The sequence below is a fragment of the Podarcis tiliguerta genome (genome assembly GCF_965153285.1).
Source record: "Podarcis tiliguerta genome assembly, chromosome: 13".
Lineage (NCBI taxonomy): Eukaryota > Metazoa > Chordata > Lepidosauria > Squamata > Lacertidae > Podarcis > Podarcis tiliguerta.
In genome coordinates this window covers 5,259,570-5,284,723 of record NC_139546.1, presented here as the reverse complement: position 1 = coordinate 5,284,723, position 25,154 = coordinate 5,259,570, and the positions used below count along the sequence as shown (strand labels likewise).

The window sequence follows — 25,154 nt, the reverse complement described above, 5'->3', positions numbered from 1 at the left end:
TCATTTGTTTTCTGGTGTTCGCTTGATAAATGTAAATAAATGTGGTTCTCAAGATGATTTTTTTTAATAAAAAAAGTACAATTATGTAATCTCTGCATTGAGGCGCAATAATGGTTTTCTACCCCAAGGTAGGGATTAATTAACTTGGCAGTGTTTGCCAAGTGTTTGCATTAGGGTGTTTGCATTATCATTGATAGCTGGTCTTGTGAATGATCATTGGGCACATTTTGCATACATTAAGCTTTATTCTCACAGACTCTTGACCAGCCCAAGCCAGCATGGCCAATGTTCAGAGATGAAAGCTTATCCCATGATAAACTTGTTAGTTAGTCTTAAGTGCCTGAAGACTGACTCTTTGTTGTGCAACATATATTTTATGTGCACACATTAAATTCTAGGGATATACCTAATAATGCATGTGAGGTCTACATTTGGGATAGACAAGACTGAAAAGCTTTTCAAGTTTCAATTTAAGCTTTTCAAGTTTCAATTTAAGGTTGCATTAGAGATCAGAGAGACACTTTCAGAACTTCTGGTTCTTTTACTTGAATAGATCCATATTAAGAAGAGGAATTAATTTACCGTATTTTTCGCCCTATAGGACGCACCGTCCCATAAGACGCACCTAGTTTTTTGGGGGGGAAATAAAGGAAAAAAATTATTTCCCCCCCAGGCGCGGGGTTGGGGAAGCCCGAGCTTCCCCCGACCCCAGCCCCCAAACAGGCAGCTCTCTGCAAGCCGTGGGAGCCCAGTGCTGGCTCCCGCTGCTAGCGGAGAGGTCCGCGAAGCCTGGGCGCCCTGAGCTCAGCGCGCGCAGGCTTCGGCATGCAGGCACGTCTCCGCCAGCAGCGGGAGCGTTCCCGCTGCTAGCGGAGAGGTCCGCGAAGCCTGGGCGCGCTGAGCTCAGCGCGCGCAGGCTTCGGCATGCAGGCACCCCTCCGCCAGCAGCGGGAGCGTTCCCGCTGCTAGCGGAGAGGTCCGCGAAGCCTGGGCGCGCTGAGCTCAGCGCGCGCAGGCTTCGGCATGCAGGCACCTCTCCGCCAGCAGCGGGAGCGTTCCCGCTGCTAGCGGAGAGGTCCGCGAAGCCTGGGCGCGCTGAGCTCAGCGCGCGCAGGCTTCGGCATGCAGGCACCCCTCCGCCAGCAGCGGGAGCGTTCCCGCTGCTAGCGGAGAGGTCCGCGAAGCCTGGGCGCGCTGAGCTCAGCGCGCGCAGGCTTCGGCATGCAGGCACCCCTCCGCCAGCAGCGGGAGCGTTCCCGCTGCTAGCGGAGAGGTCCGCGAAGCCTGGGCGCGCTGAGCTCAGCGCGCGCAGGCTTCGGCATGCAGGCACCCCTCCGCCAGCAGCGGGAGCGTTCCCGCTGCTAGCGGAGAGGTCCGCGAAGCCTGGGCGCGCTGAGCTCAGCGCGCGCAGGCTTCGGCATGCAGGCACCCCTCCGCCAGCAGCGGGAGCGTTCCCGCTGCTAGCGGAGAGGTCCGCGAAGCCTGGGCGCGCTGAGCTCAGCGCGCGCAGGCTTCGGCATGCAGGCACCCCTCCGCCAGCAGCGGGAGCGTTCCCGCTGCTAGCGGAGAGGTCCGCGAAGCCTGGGCGCGCTGAGCTCAGCGCGCGCAGGCTTCGGCATGCAGGCACCTCTCCGCCAGCAGCGGGAGCGTTCCCGCTGCTAGCGGAGAGGTCCGCGAAGCCTGGGCGCGCTGAGCTCAGCGCGTGCAGGCTTCGGCATGCAGGCACCCCTCCGCCAGCAGCGGGAGCGCTCCCGCTGCTGGCGGAGAGGTCCGCGATGCCTGCATTCGCCCCATAAGACGCACCCAGATTTCCCCTTCATTTTTGGAGGGGAAAAAGTGCGTCTTATAGGGCGAAAAATACGGTACCCCTTCCAAAAGAAAGTTTCTCTGCTATGCTCATCACACCATCAGATCCAGTACTTTGAAACTGGAATACTTACTTAATGATGTAAGAAACAGAAAACATTTCATTCAACTTGAAAGTAAAGCAATTCATTTAAAGTCTGGGAAAGCTGTGGTTTTGTTCACTGTGACACCCAGGGCCCTCCCCATTTTTGTAGTTCTTTGGAAAGGTATAGGCCTTTTAGAAAGCAAGCTTCTTTTCCCCGAATTACACAACTGAATTTGTGGGCAGACGTTCTAATCACCCTAGTGATGGAAGAGTTGTTATCCAATTAGAGGTGCCTTTTTGTCTTTACAATTTCAGTTGTTACCCAAGGCTACTGAGGAATTATACAGCTATTTGCCTGGTTATTAGCTGTGGATTCTCTGGGATCTGGTTTAGTATCCATTCATTTGTTCTAGGTTTGACAGCATTTCTCCTGCTCCTGCCCACCTAGCAGTTCGAAAGCACGTCAGAGTGCAAGTAGATAAATAGGTACCGCTCTGGCGGGAAGGTAAACGGCGTTTCCTTGCGCTCCTCTCGTTCACCAGAAGCGGCTTAGTCATGCTGGCCACATGATCTGGAAGCTGTGTGTTGGTTCCCTCGGCCAGTAAAGCGAGATGAGCGCCGCAACCCCAGAGTCGTTTGCGACTGGGCCTAACATTCAGGAGTCCATTGTTCCTTTTACATGCTATGTTGTCATTCTTTTGCTGCAAACATGGGAATAGGAGTTTAATCTCTGATAGGGTATGGTTAAAATTATGTGTGCCCTGGACTCTTCGGAGCTCAGTTTGTTTTCAAAATCATCTATAGCAGGGTAGAAACCTCCGAACTCTGATTTGCCTAGGCATTCATTCATTCAAGTTTCCTTTTTGTAGAGGAAGGCCTGTCTCGACTACTTAATTGCACATGTCAGATGAGCCAAATATTAGACTACTGTGTAGAAAGAAAAGTATCTTTATTTTTTGTTTGTTTTTTTAACAAACAATTGAGATAGAGATCTGGCGCACACATAATCCCAATTAAGATCTTAAATTTACTTTGAAAGTGTTGGTTTAATTTGCTGAACTAAGCTCTGTCTCAGGAAAGCATGTACAAAGAGATGCCAAAGAATCTTGCTTCTCATCTTGGAAGCAGAGAGGTTGCTTTGATCAGGTTTTGTGTGGTCCAGTCGTAACACTTAATCATAGTTATCATGTACCACGGTTTGTGATCCCACGTGATTTCCCATCCAGGTTTGGAGCCTAATCCTTATGTCTGAATACTTAAAAGTAAAGGACCCCTGACAGTTAAGTCCAGTCGTGGACAACTCTGTGGTTGCGGTGCTCATCTTGCTTTACAGGCTAAGGGAGCCAGCATTTGTCCACAGACAGATTTTCGAGTCACGTGGCCAGCATGACTAAGCCACTTCTGGTGCAACCGAGCACAAAAACCAGAGCAGCACATGGAAACGCCATTTGCTTTCCCGCCGGAGTGGTACCTATTTATCTACTTGCAACTGCTAGGTTGGCAGGAGCTGGAACCGAGCAACAGGAGCTCACCCCGTCGTGGGGATTCGAATTGCCGACCTTATGATCAGCAAGCCCAAGAGGCTCAGTAGTTTAGACCACAGCGCCACCCGCGTCCCGCTGAATAATTAACCATGACTTAATAATTACCGTATTTTTTGCTCTATAATACTCACTTTTTCTCTCCTAAAAAATAAGGGGAAATGTGTGTGCGTCTTATGGAGCGAATGCAGGCTGCACAGCTATCCCAGAAGCCAGAACAGCAAGAGGGATTGCTGCGCGATCCCTCTTGCTGTTCTGGCTTCTGGATTCAGAATTTCTTTTTCTTGTTTTCCTCCTCCAAAAACTAGGTGCGTCTTGTGGTCTGGTGCGTCTTATAGAGCGAAAAATACAGTAACTGTTGGTAAGGAAAACAAATTGTGATTAAGTGTTGTGTCTGCACAGAAATAAGCAGCATCAACCTATGAGAAGATTATTGACCTTCATATCTTTCATCCAACAATAAAGTGATCTGGTAAACAAGAGCAAAGAAATATGCAAGTGATCAAAAGTGAGTGAGATGGTGCGGGTGACAGAAACACACTGAGATTTCTTGCTCTCGTGAAAAGGACTGGTTGTCTCAGGAAACCACCCTGAGATAACCTCTGAATTACACCTAGCATCCATATATTTGGAACAATAACACCTATTCCTACTGTTTAAAGTTTTCTTAGAGGAGTAGGTGGCAGTTAGCCCAACATCTCTGGGGGAATTTGAGGTACTGGTATTAAGTGAATGTGTGCTTCGACCGGGGCAGTACCAATCTGATGGTTTGTGCTAGATTGTATGTAAGCTGGTCTGGAGGCTGGAGGCCTTGAAACTGATAAAGTGAACTACAGTGTTTTCTTTTCTTTTTCAGCTTGATGACTGCACATTGCAGCTGTCTCACAATGGTACCTACTTGGATTTAGAGTCTACCTTAGCAGAACAAAAGGATGAATTGGAAGGTTTCCAGGAGGATTCTGGGTAAGTTGTACATTAGAAAGGTGTGGAAACATTGATTTCCATGCAGGTTTCTGTAGGGGAGAATTGGGTTGCATGATGTGGGTTTTCTCCACCACTGGCAGGAAGTTAAAAACCTTTTGAGGGGTACTTTAATGGGGAGACAAGCCCCCCTGGCTCCATTTACATTTTCTGCCTTTGCCACTGGAAGGAGGTTTGTTGCCTGTTCTAGGCATGGCAATAGGAAAAGGTGGGGAAGCCACCTTAGAAGGGATTTTTATGCCTTTGTCTTGGTTCCTTTGTCTTTGTTCCTTGGATCCCTTTTGCTCTCCGTAGCAGGTGCGTACAGAGCTCAAGAAGGACTGTAGCACATAATTACTTTCTCTCTACTTACTGTTGCTACCAGATACTGCTTTGTTAAGAAGCTGTATCCAAAACAATCAACGTTGTTAACTGAAGCTCTGAGTGGCACCAGAAGACTGTGTTATATCTGTAGATATTTGGAAAGCATTCTATTTTCTGACTGCTAGTAGGTTTTAAAAATATTTTTGTATATCATGCAAGGAGAAAATGAAAGGAGGATGGTAATACATTGTACAGTGGTACCTCTGGTTAAGAACTTAATTAGTTCTGGAGGTCCGTTCTTAACCTGAAACTGTTCTTAACCTGAGGTACCACTTTAGCTAATGGGGCTTCCTGCTGTTGCCGCACCGCCGGAGCATGATTTCTGTTCTCATCCTGAAGCAAAGTTCTTAACCTGAGGTACTACTACTGGGTTAGCAGAGTGTGTAACCTGAAGCGTCTGTAACCTGAAGTGTCTGTAACCTGAGGTACCTCTATGCATTTTGGCAGGTGAAACCATGCTCTTTCCAGTTGAGCATCAGATCCCATTATTTCAGTTCTTCAAGTACAGTATATGGTTAACATTTTACTGAGAAAGCATGATCCCCTGAGGGAGTGTACACTTAAAAAAAAAAATGTCTCCTCTCACTTTAAAAAGCCCTCTGAGTTCTCTGTATGGCATATTACTAGGCAGAGTGCTTGTTCCAACTTCATAGCTGAGATATTGCAACATGAGAAACAGGCCAAGGCAGTGTTGAATGGGAAGACCAGGTGTGTGTATGCTCTAGACCTGGAAATTGGCATGCCAGTTACTGATCCCCACTATGTCCTGCCACATTTCAACAATCAATCAATCAATCAATCAATCAAAGTGGGGCAGACACCCATACCAAAAGGAGATGACATCTATGGGTGCCTGCATTGTCTGCCTCCTCTTACATATTGGTTACTGGGAGCGGCCGTTCGTAGTTGGCTCCCACGACTACAAGGACTTGGAGCAGGAAAAAGTTGGTACTACAGCTGAAAATTATTGTCCCCTGCAGTAGTAGTTGCAGTGCTCCTGGTTATCCAATGGGTGCACATCAGTTATAGTGCTCCTGGCTTATCTAAGCTGCACATCAGCTCTTTCAGCAGCGATAATTTCCATGTTCCAAGTAAGATTTTCAGTTGTGGTCATCAGGGTTTGATTTACTTATTTAAGAGTATTGCAGCAACATATGTGTGAAGACACTGAAAGAGCTTCAAAGAAGAGCTTTGGTAAAGTCATTCCTTGATGGGGAAACGTAACGTTGTCAGCAGGGTGTACCGTATTTTTTGCTCTGTAAGACTCACTTTTTCCCTCCTAAAAAGTAAGGGGAAATGTGTGTGCGTCCTATGGAGCGAATGCAGGCTGCGCAGCTATCCCAGAAGCCAGAACAGCAAGAGGGATTGCTGCTTTCACTGTGCAGCGATCCCTCTTGCTGTTCTGGCTTCTGAGATTCAGAATATTTTTTTTTCTTGTTTTCCTCCTCCAAAAACTAGGTGCATCTTGTGGTCTGGTGCATCTTATAGAGCGAAAAATACGGTATATGCTAGTGGAGTTCTCCTGGTGTGTTCAGTCCTGCTGGGACAGCTCCATCTTAACACCAGCTGAGCAGCCTTGGGCTGTAGTGTAATTTATGGGTATAATTCCACCCTAAGGCTGTCCCCCTATTTGGTCTGATTTGTGAGTAAGTGCCATTACACTTTGTGGGGCTTCTGAGCAGATGGGCTGTGTGGGACTCATCTTAATGTATTGTTCTGTATCTCTGCTCTCTTGCAGCAAAGGATGGGCCACAGAGGTAGCTGTTAGCTCACTAATCAAACTGTGACAGAAAAGCTAACTGGCATTGTGATGTCATATGATGATGCCTATAGCGAGGTTGACTACAATAAACACAACCATCCTCTTAGACTAGAGGGGTTTTGCCTGCCTTATTTATAGGACAGTTGAAAGGACTATGAATTACACAAGAGCATGCAATTCTCAGTGGATTGTATGCATAAGCTGTATAAAAAACCCCTGTGTTGCAATAAGAACTAATCACAACAATACAAACATAGCATGTAGGCTAATAGTGAGTAGAAAATATATAATAGAATACAGTGGTACCTCAGGTTAAGTACTTAATTCGTTCCAGAGGTCCGTACTTAACCTGAAACTGTTCTTAACCTGAAGCACCACCTTAGCTAATGGGGCCTCCCCCTGCTGCTTCACCACCGGAGCCCGATTTCTGTTCTCATCCTGAAGCAAAGTTCTTAACCCGAGGTACTATTTCTGGGTTAGCGGAGTCTGTAACCTGAAGCGTATGTAACCTGAAGCATATGTAACCTGAGGTACCACTGTAATGATATCATTCAAATTATAGGAGTAAGCCAATCAAAGTTCATATGTACAATACAACAGAGTGGTAGCGAGGACCGTCAAGCCGTGTGTTCAAAACAGATGTCTAAGGACAGTCTCACAATAGTTTTTCAAAAGTATCAACAAAAGCCGTCTCAAAAGTTTCAAAAGTGAAGTCTCTCAATAGTTTTTCAAAAGTTTCAACGGAAGACATTTCAACTATTGAGAGACTTTTGAAACTTTCGAGACGTCTTCTGTTGATACTTTTGAAAGACTATTGTGAGACTGTCCTTAGACATCTATTTTGAACACAAGGATTGACAGTCCTCGCTACCACTCTGTTATATTGTATACAGTGGTACCTCGGGTTACATACGCTTCAGGTTACAAATGCTTCAGGTTACAGAGTCCGCTAACCCCGCTTAACCTTGGGTTAAGAACTTTGCTTCAGGATGAGCACAGAAATTGTGCTCCGGCAGCGCATCAGCAGCAGGAGGCCCCATTAGCTAAAGTGGTTCCTCAGGTTAAGATCAGTTTCAGGTTAAGAACAGACCTCCAGAACGAATTAAGTACTTAACCCGAGGTACCACTGTATAAGAACTTTGATTGGTTTACTCCTATAATTTGAATGATATCATTATTCTGTTATATATTTTCTACTCACTATTAGCCTACGTGTTGGGTTTGTATTGTTGTGATAAAGTTGTATCAAGCCTTCTCTCCAGCCCCATTCAGACGTTTTCCCTAAATGTGTGGAAATAGCACATGGAGAGAGTGCTAGTCTAGGCCATGCATGATCTCCCCACTCCTAACTGTCCCCGCGTGCCCTGGGCTTGCCCACTCTACCGTACCAAGAAGGTCAGGGGGTGGGGGTTGTTCTGAAGTGCATTCACCACCTGAACATGCTTGGAAGCCTCCCTATGGAGACCCAAAAGTGCAGGATTAGTGACAGCCTCAACAGGAAAACAGGAAACAAGGGCAAGCCTTAAGGTGTGTTGTTTAACTGTCCTATTTAGAGATGTTGCCAGGCTTTGTGAGTGCTTAGCTTGGAATGTGAACTTTGGCGACTTGCACGGTTTCAGCCTTCGGAGTTCTCGCTTGAGCCAGAGGAGAGCTGCGCCCTTTTACCCCCCACTTGTTCGTCCACCGTTTAGAGGGTGCAGACTGCAACTTTAGCAACAGCAGCAAGCAGAGCATGTCTGACTTTGCCTCTTCCCTGGCACCTTGAATACTGTTACAGCAGTGACCCTGGAGCCCTGGGCAACGTAATTCACCCAGGATGCTTGAAAATGTCTGATAGACGCTGCTGCCTCCCTCTGCCAGAGCAGCCCCGGTAACCTGCTTGCTAGGCAAGGGGACTTGAGAGGGAATTGGACCCAAATATGCTACCCATAACACCATTAAGCATTTGAAGGGTTTAAGCAGTTTTCTGACTTTTAGGGAACTTGCTCACTTGGATGAACCCAAGTACAAACTGAGCCCAGGGAGCTCATCATTCCTAGCTGTGTTTGTTTTTTCATGTATTTGATGAATATGTAAACGTTTCTATCCGTGCTTTCTGGCAAAGAATAAATAAGCCAAATGGACTTTTTCTGGTGCAAATCGTCTGGACAATTAAAATTGTGTGTGTCTATTAAAATTGTGTGTGTCTATCTCTGGGGAACGCGGGTGGCGCTGTGGGTTAAACCACAGAGCCTAGGACTTGCCGATCAGAAGGTCGGCGGTTCGAATCCCCTGCTCCTGCCAACCTAGCAGTTCGAAAGCACATCAAAGTGCAAGTAGATAAATAGATACCGCTCCAGCGGGAAGGTAAACGGCATTTCCGTGTCCTGCTCTGGTTCACCAGAAGCGGCTTAGTCCTGCTGGCCACATGACCCGGAAGCTGTACACCGGCTCCCACGGCCAAAAAAGCGAGATGAGCGCCGCAACCCCAGAGTCGGCCACGACTGGACCTAATGGTCAGGGGCCCCTTTACCTTTATCTTTACCTCTATCTCTATTTATATAGATATAACTTATTCTTGTTTAATGTGGCAATAGAGTCCTTGCAGTTTCATGCATGCTTTTATAAAAAATTGAATACCTTCCATTGCTGAGAGTGTATATAGCATATTAGATGATTCACTGAGAATTGCTTTAATTAGCTCATCATTTTTTTCTATTTTTAACCCCCACCCCCACAGCAGGGGCAAGAAGCACAGTGTCATTTTGAGGACCCAGCTTTCAGTCAGAGTCCATGCCTGCATTGGTAAGTGAGCTTCCAAGTATTTTGATGTGGTGAATGAGTGGAAAGCATTCCAAAAGCAAGAACCTGTAGCAGATGCACAACTTTACCTTCTGTCATTCTGTTGCTTCCTGAAAAGATGTTGCCTGCCCTCCAATGGGTCCATGTAGCTACATAATAATAATTTAAAAAAATGCATAGCAGTAGAATAATTCTTATCTGTTTAATGAATGCATGCAAGATAAATTTTAGTTCTTGTAATTCTAAGGAGCAGTTCTGAGTCAGAGATAACATCAGAGCTTGGATTTGGGACTTGGCGATGCATGTAATTCCCCTTCATGCCACGGAAAGTGAGCTTTGAATTCCATGTGCCTTGCTGGATCAAATCAAGAGCCATCTAGCCCAGAGTTTATCTATATTTTGATTATTTTATTATATCCGCTTGCTTTAATAATTCTGTGCTCTTTGACCATGTTTCAGGTCTGCTCAGTTACTAGCTCCTAAATTTGGAAGCAGGGTGAATATTGGGTGCTGTTGTTGTTTTTGCCGGAGGAGCACACTTTTGCGATTTGTAGATGTTCAGGTCAATTGCAAGAATATCTGTAACAATTTTTTTTTGCATGGCTCATCAAACTGCAGTTATTTGTATCTGCCTCATTAGGCCTGCTGGTTTGAGATGGCGAGCTGTGGAATTGTAGGCTGGCAGCAAGCTACTGTATTTTAAGAGGCAGATAATATTTATTGCTTTCAATCGTGCAGCTCTTGGCCAGGCAAACTGTCATTACTGCTGTGTCAGTGACTGGAAATAGAATAGACTATTGCTGTCAAAAGGGAAGCCAAATGAAACCAGTGTGTAGAAGGCAGCTCATGCGTATCAAGTCCGGCCAACTCAGCACAAATGAACGCCTGTGTTTTGGAGCAACGTGCATTGCGGCACTGGGTGTCTTTTTAAACGGGACATTACTTGTAGCAGGTGATAGCAGCCAGGAGAGGTGGTGGTGTGTATTAGGACTGGATTTTCCTGGGAGGCCTGTGTTCGAATCCCTGACTGGACATCCACTGAAAAGTCACTTTCTCAGCTGCGCTTTGGATGAATTTCAGAATGTAGGAGCATATTAAGCTATCTTACATGCTGTAATATACTAATAATAATAATAATAATAATAATAGTAATAATTGTTAAGTTGTAGGTGGACATATCAGACGACAAAGCGATTTTTCAAACAGCTCTTGTTTATTCAGAGGCCAGAACAGAACTGAACTGAGGGGTTCAGTCAGCCTGCTTATATAGAACTCCAGTACAACGTAACTGTAACAACTTTCTGTAACTATCCAATCACTGAACGTCACTTTCGATCCCTTATTTGCATAACTATCTACAGTATCCCCCTGCTGGCCCAGGGTGAGAACCTCAGTACATAACAATAACAACAACAACAACAACAGCAATAATACCTTTATTGTCAATGTACAACCTGTGTACAATGAAATTAACCGAGCCTCCCTCCCACACAAACACTCAATCTCATTGCACTCTGTGTGCTTGTTGCACAACACACCAACCCCCAAAGTCAGTTGCACTATATTATTTTGCGTTCAGCAGCCTAACAGCACACAGATAGAAACTGTTTTTTAGCCTGTTGGTACAACTGATTATACTTCTATATCTCCTGCCTGAGGGTAGAAGATTAAAGAGGTGCTGGCCGGGGTGTGAATCGTCCCTGAGGATTTTTCTCGCTCTCCTAAGGCAACGATCCCTTGCGATGTCATCTGGTGGGCTCAGGGGACAGCCCATGATATCATGTGCTGTGTTCACCACCCTCTGTAAAGACTTTCTGTCTGTGGCTGTCAAGCCAACGTATCACACTGTGATACAATATGAGAGGACACTTTCTATTGTGGACTGGTAGAAGGAGGTCATCAATTGTTATTTAACATGGTTCTTTCGCAAGACCCTGAGGAAATGGAGTCTCTGTAGGGCCTTCCTAACCACCAGAGTTATATTGTTTTTCCAAGTGAGGTCTTCACTAAGGTGGACTGCCAAGAATTTAAAGGAAGAGACTCTCTCCACACAACCCCCCCCCCCGATATACAACAGGGCTAGTTCCCCTCTCTTCCTCCGAAAGTCCAACACCATCTCCTTCGTCTTGCTAATATTTAGGTGCAAGTTACTCTCAGTACGTTTCCGAGCACAATTCAAAGTGTTGGTGCTGACCTTTAAAGCCCTAAACAGCCTCGGTCCAGTATATCTGAAGGAGCGTCTCCACCTCCATCGTTCTGCCCGGAAACTGAGGTCCAGCTCCGAGGGCCTTCTGGCGGTTCCCTCACTGCGAGAGGCCAAGTTACAGAGAACCAGGCAGAGGGCCTTCTCGGTAGTGGCGCCCGCCCTGTTGAACACCCTCCCATCAGATGTCAAAGCGATAAACAACTACCTGACATTCAGAAGACATCTGAAGGCAGCCCTGTTCAGGGAAGTTTTTAATATGTGACATTTTAGTGTATTTTTCATCTTTGTTGGAAGCCGCCCAGAGTGGCTGGGGAAACCCAGCCAGATGGGCGGGGTACAAATAATAAATTATTATTATTATTATTATTATTATTATTATTATTATTATTATTATTATTTAGGCACCATGTAGATACTTTTTGAACCTCCCCCCTGTATGCTGATCATTTCATAATCTAGAAAAGTCGTGTTTGCTGCGACTTGCAGAGGCCTTTCCCAGTGCTCCCAGTGCAACAGCAAATGTTGGGGACTCAATCTGGGATTATTATGTGCAAAAGCAGCTGATCTATATTTCTCCCCAGAAAGAGAATTCTTGTCTCTGTGTCGTAGCACAGAGTCTTTTTTCGACTTAACACGTTTATGTCAACATGGTGACGTGCATTGACAGTTGGGGGAGAGACTATATAGCCCTAAGCATAAATTGGTGGGTGCAGTCCCAGTCTTGCTCCAAAACCCACAGGGATCTGGAGATAAAGCCTTGGAAAGTAAGACAAGCACTTTCTTGCTGCTAGCAGGTAGCATCCATTTGATTCTATCTTCGCATCTGTTGGTGTGGACCTGGATGGAGGCTGATGGTCTGCCAGCCAAAGTTAAAGTGAAGAGCGGGAGGGGGTTAACACCTGAAAGTTGCCTCTGGTTAGTAAGTCAGGAAGCATCTACAGTCGTACCTTGGAAGTTGGATGGAATCAGTTCCAGAAGTCCATTCAACTTCCAAAACGTTTGAAAACCAAAGCGTGGCTTTTGATTGGCAGCAGGAAGCTCCTGCAGCCAATCAAAAGCCACAGAAGCCCCATCGGATGTTCGGCTTCCAAAAATAGTTCGCAAACCGGAACAGTCACTTCTGGGTTTGCGACATTCGGAAGCCAAAACGTTTGACTCACAAGGCGTTTGAAAACCAAGGTGCGACTGTAGAAGGAAACTAATAGTTTGTCTGGTCTGTCCTGCTCCCCTCTCAGTTGCACCCAGAGCTCTGCCTTTCTTAATTATGTAATGAGCAATATTCTCATTGTCTCTAGAAAATCTCATGTAGCAAAAATTTGTGAGACTTTAGAACTCCATTAGATACTTTGTGAAGTATCCCTCTCTGTGAAATGGGAATTTTTTTCCATTGTTTGTTGTGAAAGCGAGGCTGCAAAGAACTTTGTAGAATGGAAATGAAACAATGTATGCATTGTAAAGCCCATTGGCCAATGATATACAATTATACAACAGTTCATTATTTTATTTATTTCATAAAATTTATATACCTCTTGACTGTAGGAAAAAGCCTCAAAGTGGTTTACAAAAAAGTTAAACAATAAAATTATCACTAAAAAAATTAAAACCACAATAAAACTACTGAAACAAATTAAAACTCCTACAAAATATTAGCATAATTCAAGGGTACTCGTTCTATGCTACCTGGATTTTGATGTGCAGGCATGCCTTGAGTTCCTTCCAACTCTATGATTCTATGATTTCTTTGCGGCTATCAGTTTGGGGGTTTTCATGTGGTATAAATAATATAAGTGGGTATATCTGGGTTTCAAGAATGACAGTGGTTTGCTGCTAAAAAAAAAATGTTGCAAGGACAAAGGTGATTGAAACAGCATGGAGTGTGTGGTTGTAGTGAAAATGCATAAATGCTGATTTGTTGGTAGCATTTTGAGAGCATGGCAGATTTCAGAAAGGCCAGCAGAATTTTTGGATCAGTGTTCCAAAGTTAAATGGAAGCTAAATAGAATACTGTCAGTATGCATTTTTTTGTAGCCTGAACTGTAAGTGGATTCTGTCTGGACAGATCCTCACCCTAGCAGGCGAAAGTGGTGCTGTTGAAAAAAAAAGAAGCTTCTGACATTATCATTATGAACTATTTGTTTTGAATTTCAAAGTAGATGGAGATAATTTGGTTCTATGGATCTTGGCACTTCCTCATACAATATATAATTTTTATTTTCTGCCAAAGTGTTAGGTGTGCTCATTCAGGAGTCATGGGGCCCCAGAGGCCTCACCCATTTGCAGAGCGGACATGGATTTTGGCCTGTTTATAGGTGGGATAAGACTAGGAATATGCTAAACTTGTCCCTTTATGTCTGGGATATTTCTGATTTCCTTGAACTGACATTACGGAACTTGGTAACGATAATGACGTGGACTCAAATCGTTGCTGAATGTCACATGTGTGTGTATGTGTGTTTTAAGCGTTTTGCTTAATTGTGCGTTGTGCTCCTCACTCAAACCAAAAGCCCCAAACCCAGACATCTCTCAAAGCAGTTCAGTGCACATACAAATAATTGTTGTAAACTGCAGGCACTTTACAACACTAGCTTCTAGCAGCTCTCTCCTCTCTCACAGATATAATAAACGACCCGTTGGCTGTTCCAACAGGATGCTTATTTGGATAGCAATTATACAACATTCTTATCAGATATTTGTAACACCCATAGTTGCAAGGTTAGTGTGGGACTCCACAACATACTTTTTGGCCGTGGGCGGCTTTCCACATTTCTGGTTGTCAGCTGTAACACAAACACAGGAAATTTTGCACATATAAAATGTAGCAGAATTCTTGTCATGGCTCCTGTAGGGAGCTCTTTCCAAAGGCTTTATGATGGTGAAACGGATTCTTCCACTCACCCACGCATACTAGCTGACTGAAGAGCGACACGGGTTATCATGGAATATCTGTGCTTTTGCTTTTAGGGAAAGCCTAACACTGATACCATGAGCAACGTATATATTAAACTGAAGCTAGTCTGAAGGAAGAAATGACAGTACAGTGGTAGCTCAGGTTACATACGCTTCAGGTTACATACACTTCTGGTTACAGACTCCGCTAAGCCAGAAATTTTACCTTGGGTTAAGAACTTTGCTTCAGGATGAGAACAGAAATCGTGCAGTGGCGGCGCAGCGCAGTGGTGTAGCGTGGGGGGTGCAGGGGGGGCGGCCGCACCGGGCGCAACATCTGGGGGGGGGCGCGCTCGCACTCGCAGCTCTCTGCCCCTACCTGGCTCACTCACTCTCTCTCACTGCAGAGAGTGCTGGCTGTGCGAATCCGATCCGAGCCGCCAGGTCGCCGCCCACTGTGGAGGCGAGGGTGCCAGGCGTGCGGTGTGGTGCGGAGAGAGAGCGAGGGACTATCTGGGGGAGGGACAGTGCAGCGGGGGGGCGCAAATTACTTGCCTTGCCCCGGGTGCTGACAACCCATGCTACGCCACTGGCGCAGCGGCAGCGGGAGGCCCCATTAGCTAAAATGGTGCTTCAGGTTAAGAACAGTTTCAGCTTAAAAACAGATGTCCAGAATTAAGTACTTAACCTGAGGTACCACTGTATATTCTGCCAGCCAGGAATACCTCTTTCCCTCTGTTCAGAACCAGAATTACCAATTTCTCTCGTAATTCAGACTATGTGACCGCCCAAGTCCCTATATTTGTTTCCTGCCCATTCACATATCGACAAGAGACGAAAGCCTTCCGTGGTATTCTGCTCCAGTTCCATATCATTCTGCCCCTGTGCTGCCTTTGGGCCAGAATTACCAATTTCTCTCGTAATTCAGACTATGTGACCGCCCAAGTCCCTATATTTGTTTCCTGCCCATTCACATATCGACAAGAGACGAAAGCCTTCCGTGGTATTCTGCTCCAGTTCCATATCATTCTGCCCCTGTGCTGCCTTTGGGCCAGAAGGTGTGGTAGCGAACCACTTGGGGTGATTAAATGAGCTAGCCTTTTATTTTAAACTGTGGAGCCCAGGTAGAGCACGCTTCTTTATGGAGCCATGGGCAAATTACATGTGCCTTAATGCCGGGGTCGGCAAGGTTTATCTCGCCTGGGCCAGTTCACTCCAGCAGGGATCCCTCCATGGGCCGGATTGCCCGTACGCCTGCGATTTCCGGCATCTGCATCTGCACAGACACGATTTCTGGCGCTGCAGAAACTAGTCCCCACACTGCACTGGTTTAGTGCAGCGTGCGGGGACTTGCCAAGCAGGTGGTTCAGTTGGGAGGCGGCTCGTGGGCCAGTTAAATGACCCACGTGGGCTGCTTGTGGTTCATGGGCCTTAGGTTGCCGACCCCTGCCTTAACGCCTTCCACATGCTCTGTGCCTGGAAGATTTGGGGCATCACAAGACAGAGTCTCAAACAAAGATGAGCTCTTTGTCTCATGCACTGCTGAATGAGTTATAACTCATGCCCCATTGTCCAGTAAGTTGGGCACAGGCCAGACACACCCTGCCTCAGAGCTGAAGCCAGCTTTGCACATATCCTATAAATAATGGTAATCCACTGGGTAAGTGGTAATTATTTCAGATTACATGAAGTAATCTTTTGCTGTTGATCAGAAACTTTATTACCGTTTTTTTTAAAGGAAACAGAACGCTTTCTGTGAAATTCAGATATTATTGTTTCTGGACTAGAAAATTAAGGGAACCCTATAAAACCTTTATTAGCGAGTGATTTACATCTATAATGTGTTGTTTATAAATGCAATTTGAAAGCCTCCAAGAAGCTCAAGGAAAGCCATTATTTGGGTTTTTTTAAAAAGGAATATTTGAGATATATATTTATTTGTTTTGTGTTAGATATACTTCCAACAACCCACTTCGAGCTTGAAAGGACGAACAGGTAGAGAGCATTAGATGCTGTCAGGGAACTGCCATCGGAGCTGGAGGCGGAGAGGAGGCTCCAGAGGGATGGTGGAGAGGGTCCCAGTAGGGAGAGAGGCAGCCCGTCCGCTGGGGAAGGAAGTCAGCGTAACATCAGTGGAGAAGGGGGGCAGATGGGGGAATCGGAGAGGTGGCTCCAGGACTCTTCGCAGGAGACCAGCGGAGAGGGCACGAGTACCCTCTTTGCGCAGAAGACTTCCGCGCAGGCAGAGTAGGAGGAGACTGGGCGTCCAACAGCTTCTATGTTGGAAAAGGTTCAAGAAACGCCCACTGACGGATTCTGCCAGCGACTGAGGCAGCCACGGAACTTGAGGCTGTCCAGACAGAAAGGGTTCAACCAGGCAACCTAGCCAGGAGTAAAGGCAACTTACGCACGAGCAACCCCTAGAACCATTACAGATGCTTACCAAAACCTGCAACTAATTCGGGATTTAAAGGGAAGAAAAAGGTGCCTGGAGAATTTGCTGGAAGTGCTGGGCTTTCGTGTTCAGATGCAAGGCTATTTTATCTCCTTGTACTGAATCTGTTTAACAAACAAACAACATGCAGAACAAGGGGGTGAGAGGGAAAGCAGAGAAAGCATTGGAGGGTTGGACTAGATGACCCTCGGATCCCTTCCAAATCTACAGCTCTATGATTCCATGAAAAGCAGGGGTTTTAAATGCCAGCAGTTTTAAATTGAGCAGAGGCACCTGCTAGCACATGAGAATGCAACTAGCTCTGGAGCCGTTCCAAGGCAGAATTGGTGATTCAGCTCCCTGTCAGATTGAGTACAACATGAAACAGTGCAAAGCATAATTTTAAATCATTTTGGTGGTGGTGTCAAATTATGAATGTTAAGATTACAGTGGTGCCTCGCAAGACGAAAAGAATCCGTTCCGTGAGTCTCTTCGTCTAGCGGTTTTTTCGTCTTGCAAAGCAAGCCCATTAGCGGATTAGCGGATTTGCGCTATTAGCGGTTTAGTGGCTATTAGCGGCTATTAAAGGCTTAAGGGATTAGCGGATTAGCTGCTAAAAGGCTATTAGCAGCTTATTGCCTTAGAAAAAGGGGGTGGGGAATGGAAAAAACCCCCCAGGAATCGCAAGACATTTTCGTCTTGCGAAGCAAGCCCATAGAGAAATTTGTCCTGCGAAGCACCTCCAAAACGGAAAACCCTTTCGTCTAGCGGGTTTTCCGTCTTGCGAGGCATTCGTCTTGCGGGGCACCACTGTACTTAGACTGCGTGATGAAAGAAGGTTTCTGCATCCATTGGATGCCAGAAAAATAGAGCAAGGTGGGGAAACTTTTCTTTTTTAAAAGAACTTACCTTTGAATATTTGTGGATGTGTGCAGTTCCTATCCACTTGAAACTACGATGTCAAGGATCCACACCAGAATGTTCTCTCAGTATGTAGGAAAACTGGCTTTCTGGATTATGGAGAGTCCTCTTGACAGGGTACTATTTAACAGCTTCTTTGCCTCCATTAAACAGAAGTACAAGGCATTACAGAACCAGAGGTCGTAGCCTATACCGTATTTTTTGCTCTATAAGACTCACTTTTTCCCTCCTGAAAAGTAAGGGGAAATGTGTGTGCATCTTATGGAGCGAATGCAGGCTGCGCAGCTATCCCAGAAGCCAGAACAGCAAGAGAGACTGCTTCTTTCACTGCGCAGCGATCCCTCTTGCTGTTCTGGCTTCTGAGATTCAGATTTTTTTCTTCTTGTTTTCCTCCTCCAACTAGGTGCGTCTTGTGGTCTGGTGCGTCTTATAGAGCGAAAAATACGGTACTTGAAATTTCATTGGGTGCTTTCCATTTTGACCCTCTATTCTCATCATCCTTTTGTTAGAACTTGCAGCTCTAGGCTAGAAACGTAAAGAGAGAATTCCACAAAGCAGTTTGAAACAGCAAGTAGACATGTGGCAAATGTAAAACTTCGTGTTGTACTCAATTAATTGACCCAGAAAAATGGACAAATATGCAGGGTCCAAACATTTCAGTTGCAGTAAGTGGGCTGAGGAAAGTTTCCAGCTGAATCATAGTGTCTTTATTAGCAGGGAGTCAGACCCCTCATACATATATCAGGCTAATTCAGAGAAAATTAGGCGTGTTTTGAGTTTCGTTGAAGGCAATGGAGCTCAGGTGCTTTGCTGTTATTTGAGGCAGCTCCTGTGGTTTCATGAGACTTTGGTACAATCAAAGGCAGCGTCATGGGCCAGCACCACCAGCGATCTACAGATGGCGGGCACCTCAGGAGGGTCCACTGCCAGCCCCATCACCTGCCCATAACTGTTGCCCCAGGAGGGGCTCGAAAAGTGTTTGCCTGTGGGTGGAGAATAGGAAAGAAGAGAAACAGCGAAAGAGGACACAGGAAAAGAAACAGATATAAAAAGGAAACAGCACATCGTCTCTGGAAAGAAGCATCTTATTCTTGGGACTGATCATTGCCTGATTTGCATGGAGAAGCTATTTTAAAATGTGGGTTTATACGTGATAAAAGGCTCGTAGGACACCTAAGACCTCAGAGTGTCTGAAAATTTGCCTGATTTAATTTACCTCCAGAATAGAGTGGTACCTCGGGTTACATACGCTTCAGGTTACAGACTCCGCTAACCCAGAAACAGTACCTCAGGTTAAGAACTTTGCTTCAGGATGAGAACAGAAATCATGCTCCGGTGGCATGGCAGCAGCGGGAGAACCCATTAGCTAAAGCGGTGCTTTAGGTTAAGAACAGTTTCAGGTTAAGAATGGACCTCCGGAATGAATTAAGTACGTAACCAGAGGTACCACTGTACCGTATTTTTCCATGCACAATATGATGACACCCCGCCCCAATTTTTAAGTCTTATACACAGATTTATACAGTAAGTCTTGGGTTAGCTGGCTGCTCCTGGTGCCTCCTGAGTCACCAAGGGTCGTGGAGCTGGCTGCAGAGGCGAGGTGGTGCCAAGGCGAGGAGGGAGCTTGGCTGCAGCATGGAGCCATCGGCTCTCACCAGCTGAAGGCGAGACACATACGCAGGCTGGAGAGGCAAGGTGGATCGAGTGGTGGGTTGAAAAAAAGCTCAGCAACTTTTGAGACAATTTCTCCCAAAAGCTGAACAACTTTAAAATAATGATTCTAAATTCTGGGCTCCCCATAGTAGGGGTCGTCTTATACATGGGGTCGTCTTATACACCAAAAATACGGTAAATCAGGTAATTTTTAGTTAATATTGGAGGAGCTTTTGCATGCTCACCTATCTCTGTCCTAAAACAAAAATAAACAAATCTCTGCTTCCAGGTAAGCATGCATCGAATTGCAACCTTAATCTCTTACGGCTTTTTAATACCCTACCCCTTTGACGATGTTTGCTGCGCTAAGTACTCAGTGGACAAGTGAAAATTAGAGGCCCCTCTGGTGTATTTACTGGTGTAGTAGTCGGAAGCAAACAGACGCACGGTTTCTGGAAGCTTTCTCAAAAAGTCAGATATGGGAAAAGCAACGACAGCTGGCTGCCGTCTTACTCAGATCGTACTCAGCTTCATCTTCTTAGAGCAGCTTGGACTGTTCAGAATAAGATCTCCTGTCAAGGGAGGATTGAGGTAAACCGAGGACCAGGGCTGCGATGCGAAGGCTGACCTCCCCCCATTCCTTGTCAAAGGCAGAAGTTTTCTACCGCCCAGCCTGCTAGTATTCACTTGACATAAGGTCATGCTGAAGCAAACATCTTTCTCTCTTCCCACCTACCCAGCTTTCCCACTCCCTCGTTCTTGAGATTTAGGACTTTGCTACTTGGACCATCAAAATCTTAGTAGCAGTCAGATTAACTCCAGCATTTTTATTTTTATTTGCTTTGTGTACTAATTTGAAAGTTGACTTTTACAAATAATTAAATGTAGTATGATTTTATCCTTTGCCATCTCTTCAGATTCTTTTTAAAATACAAAATATATATATAAAATTTATCCTTTTCTTCAAAAACTGTTGTATAGTTTGCAAGCATACTTAATAGGGGTTTTTTTTTAGCTCTGCTCACAAAAAACCCTAAGTAACAGAAAACAAGCTAATTATTAACATACCCACCTTTATAGAGTTTATTCAGTGTCCCCCTGTTTTCTGGTTTATTTTTTAAGAGGACCATAAATATGAAAATGAGCACCAGGTGTTCTTTCCCAAGTCAGCTATTAATATTCATTAGGTTAAATTGGGCCCAAGCCCTTTTGGTACATCATTTCTAATCAACATCTAAACCTACCCCATCATGGTTTACACAGTTGCTTTCAAATAAAGGACCACCTCTGGGTAATTAAGAAAAGGCACCAGATGCTGAGGACTCAAACGTCCACCAAAGCTCCAGTCAGCATGGTGAATGGTTGGGAAGGATGAGAGTTGAAATGTGGGATATCCATAGCAGGTTAGCCTCTGCTAGGTACACAAAGCCTTAACGCAGCAGAGGGAAGTTTGCTCTGTACACCTGTTCAGCACCTCGTCCTCTGATGTAGAGCCCTGAAGTTGGGCCCTTGTGGAATGATGTGGATTGTTCATATCTGCAAGAAGCCACCCAGCTTCCTTAGGTGCATAGAAGGGTATTCATTAGCCTGCCTCTGCAATGTCACTTCTTCTAACAGATGCATATACGGTCATACCTCGGGTTGAAGTAGCTTTGGGATTAATATTTTCGGGTTGTGCTCTGTGGTGACCCGGAAGTAACGGAGCGCGTTACTTCCAGGTTTCGCCGCTCGCACATGCGCAGGCGCTCAAAATGACGTCACGCGTCTGCACAGAAGTGCCGAATCGCAACCCGCGCATGTGGGTTGCGTTTGCTTCTGGATGCGAACAGGGCTCCGGAACGCTTCAGGTTACAGACAACAGGAAGATACCAGGTAGCCTGACATCTGGCTGGTTGATAGAGGATCAAATACTTATTTCACTCATTATAAAGCACATCAATCTCTGACTTTTGTTTTCTGGGTTTCTGGGGATTTTCCTGTTGTTATTCTGTCTCTCACAGCTACAATAAACCTACCATTAAAATTATGGACTGGTCATTTCTTCGTCAGAGGGCAAACGGGCAAATTTAGCAGGGGATCAAATACTTTCCCCCCGCACTGTAGCATTCTTGGAGAATCCATGAGTGGTCCCAGTTAGGAAGCATATACAGTGGTACCTCGAGTTACATGCACTTCAGGTTACATACGCTTCAGGTTATAGACTCCCAGAAATATTACCTCGGGTTAAGAACTTTGCTTCAGGATGAGAACAGAAATTGTGCTCCGGCAGCGCGGCAGCAGTGGGAGGTCCCATTAGCTAAAGTGGTGCTTCAGGTTGAGAACAGTTTCAGGTTGAGAACGGACCTCCAGAACGAATTAAGTTCTTAACCCAAGGTACCACTGTATTGTAGATGTACACATTGGTACTACCCCAACAGAAATAAAAGTAGAGGAATTGGAAGGGGTCCCAAGGGTCATCTAATCCAGGGGCTGGCAAACCAAGGCCCAGGGGCTGGATGCGGCCCCCCAGGCTCGTAAATCCAGCCCACGACACAAAGCCAGAACCTGCCGTGAAGCTGAGAATTCTGGCGATGGTGACGGGAGTAAGAGGCCAAGCGACGACGGCTCTGCCACTCAAACACCTGGTTTACCTCAGCAGCATCTGATTGGCAGAGACCTCCCCGCGCTGCACTGAGATAAACCAGGCACAGCGTCTGATTGGTAGAGCCACCGCCACTTGGCCTCTTCCTCCCATCGCCATCGCCTGGAGTCTTGGCTTCGTGGTGGGTTCTGGCTTCATGGTGCGACCTCTTCCTCCCGTCGCTGTTGTCATCTCTATTGCCGCCCTGGTGCTGCTGTGGGCCAGAGAGAGGAGCGGACAAGCTGGTTCTGCCTACACATGAGAAGCAGCAATGGTGATAGTGGCGGCGGCGGCAGCAGCCCCTGGGACGGTAAGCCCAGCGGCTGGGGCTAGGGAGGAGGGCTACTTGCCTCCCCCGGCCCTTCTTCCAGCTCCCTCCCTCCCCAGTGCTGCTTCTCCGGCCCGCCACAAGGTCTGAGCAGTGGCGTAGCATGGGGGGTGCAGGGGGGGCTGGCCGCACCGGGCGCAACATCTGGGGGGGGGGTGCGCTCGCAGCTCTCTGTCCCTACTAAAATCCACGGGTTAGGGGGCGCAAATTACTTGCCTTGCCCCGGGTGCTGACAACCCACGCTACGCCACTGGGTCTGAGGGACAGTGGACCAGCCCGCTGCTAAAAAAAATTGCCGACCCCTGATCTAATCCAACCTTTTGAGACCCCAAAGAAAGAGTGGCTGTAAATTTTCACCAGTCTTTCAATCTCTGGAGAGCAAGACAAACCAAAGAGAGGTAAAATAGGATCATGGGAGGATGTATGTTTAGATGTATGTCTAAAAATATCTATCACTTTTTCTGTGTAACAACTTAAGTAATGATGCATATGATGTGATGGTTTATGTATGTATGTACAGTGGTACCTCGGGTTACAGACGCTTCAGGTTACAGACTCCGCTAACCCAGAAATAGTACCTCGGGTTAAGAACTTTGCTTCAGGATGAGAACAAAAATCGTGCTCCGGTAGTGTGGCGGCAGCGGGAGGCCCCATTAGCTAAAGTGGTGCTTTAGGCTAAGAACAGTTTCAGGTTAAGAATGGACCTCCAGAACGAATTAAGTTCTTAACCCGAGGTACCACTGTATGTATGTATGTATGTATGGGGTGGTATCCAACTAGGTCATGCTCCTACTGGACTCAATTGTTGTAAGTAATTTAAGTCCTTAATCTAGTTAACATTTTTTTAAAAAAACAAAACTAGGCAACAAAAAGAAATGCGAAACAAATCAAGATTTTTGTAGGTCCAAATGCTATTACTGCCCTCCTTGAAAATGCACTTGGGGGGATGCCATCATGCAGTCCAGGCAAAATGTTTTTCCTTCTTTTCTGAGTCGGGAATGGAATCTCTTGATAGCAACTCTTATTTTAAGTCAGTTCCTACATTTTCATAGAATCATAGAATCATAGAGCTGGAAGAGACCACAAGGGCCATCGAGTCCAACCCCCTGCCAAGCAGGAAACACCATCAGAGCACTCCTGACATATGGTTGTCAAGCCTCTGCTTAAAGACCTCCAAAGAAGAAGACTCCACCACACTCCTTGGCAGCAAATTCCACTGTCGAACAGCTCTTACTGTCAGGAAGTTCTTCCTAATGTTTAGGTGGAATCTTCTTTCTTGTAGTTTGGATCCATTGCTCCGTGTCCGCTTGTCTGGAGCAGCAGAAAACAACCTTTCTCCCTCCTCTATGTGACATCCTTTTATATATTTGAACATGGCTATCATATCACCCCTTAACCTCCTCTTCTCCAGGCTAAACATGCCCAGCTCCCTTAGCCGTTCCTCATAAGGCATCGTTTCCAGGCCTTTGACCATTTTGGTTGCCCTCCTCTGGACACGTTCCAGTTTGTCAGTGTCCTTCTTGAACTGTGGTGCCCAGAACTGGACACAGTACTCCAGGTGAGGTCTGACCAGAGCAGAATACAGTGGCACTATTACTTCCCTTGATCTAGATGCCATACTCCTATTGATGCAGCCCAGAATTGCATTGGCTTTTTTAGCTGCCGCGTCACACTGTTGGCTCATGTCAAGTTTGTGGTCAACCAAGACTCCTAGATCCTTTTCACATGTATTTTCTCAGAGAGGAGCCAGCCTACCCTTCCCCCTTGATTTGTCTATCAGTTCTGGCAAAAGGAAGCTGAAAACCAGAGCTCAGTATAGAATTTCAGCAAGCGAATCTAAGCCCAGTGTGTTCAAAGTGGTGTGCCTTTTCAGTTTTGAACACTCCTTTTCTAGACTTAATGCTAATTTCATTTGGTATATCATATCATCTATGTTTACTTTCAGAAGTTTCACTTTGGATCATTGAAATATAGGTCAGTACGGGAACCTCAGGAACAGTGCAATACATAGAATGCCGAAATGGCTAGATTTCTACGTTAGCTGAGCAGCGTGGGTGGCACTCTCTGTAGATCATAATCTACTTCCGGGTTAGCGGAGTTTGTAACCTGAAGCGCTTGTAATCTGAAACGTTTGTAACCCGAGGTACCACTGTACATGTTTGCCTGTCTCATAATACTCAGCTCTGTGGTGACTTTCTCCAAGAGTTCCTTTCCAGCTGGGAGTATAAAATGAGATTTTATGCATGTGTCCTGAGCAGATCAGGCACCCAAATTCAGTTGCTTTCTCAGCACATGCACAAACATTCATTAATGTTTAAACTCTTGCTGAAAATCTGGTTGATCACTGTGAACTGCTTGACCAAACCACTGGACCCAGAAGCCATCCACCCGTTCCTTCTGCTGATTATATTCCCTGGCCTTTGGGAAATCCCCTCAATTTTACCTTGCAAACATTTTACGTGCTTTTCCTCTGCTGTCTAGATAGAAAGCCTCCCCTTATTTCCAGGTGTGTGTGTTGCATGTCGAGGTCCCCAAGCCACCCCCCAATAACTCACACATCACACATCAATTTTGGTTTGGGTTTTTGGCACGATTTTGGCCACAACTTTATTTAAATACACCCAAGTGAGTGGTTGCTTAGGCACTGGTTCCGACTATCTGTCCTTGCCCAGGGGACAGAACTGGACTTCTGGATTCCAGTGGAAGCCAGTGAGGGAAACAATTTTGGGAGAAAATGAAGCTGGGCCTCAGTCCCTCACTTCTCACCCTCATGCTCCTGGTGGCTTG

At 46.0% G+C, this 25,154-nt stretch overlaps 1 protein-coding gene across 48 annotated transcripts in view; it reads left to right on the top strand.

Annotated features, from left to right (window-relative positions):
• FHOD3 (formin homology 2 domain containing 3) overlaps positions 1-25,154 on the top strand; it is a 349,246-nt gene that overhangs the window by 41,519 nt on the left and 282,573 nt on the right. For all 48 annotated transcript variants that reach the window (XR_014503939.1, XR_014503940.1, XR_014503941.1 and 45 more), the window contains exons 2-3: positions 4,289-4,395; positions 9,258-9,322. Coding sequence is in view for 38 of the 48 variants with exons in the window: in XM_083407397.1 (XP_083263523.1) it covers positions 4,289-4,395; positions 9,258-9,322 (172 nt within the window). In the remaining 10 variants the exon portion in view is untranslated. The remainder of the gene's footprint in view (positions 1-4,288; positions 4,396-9,257; positions 9,323-25,154) is intronic.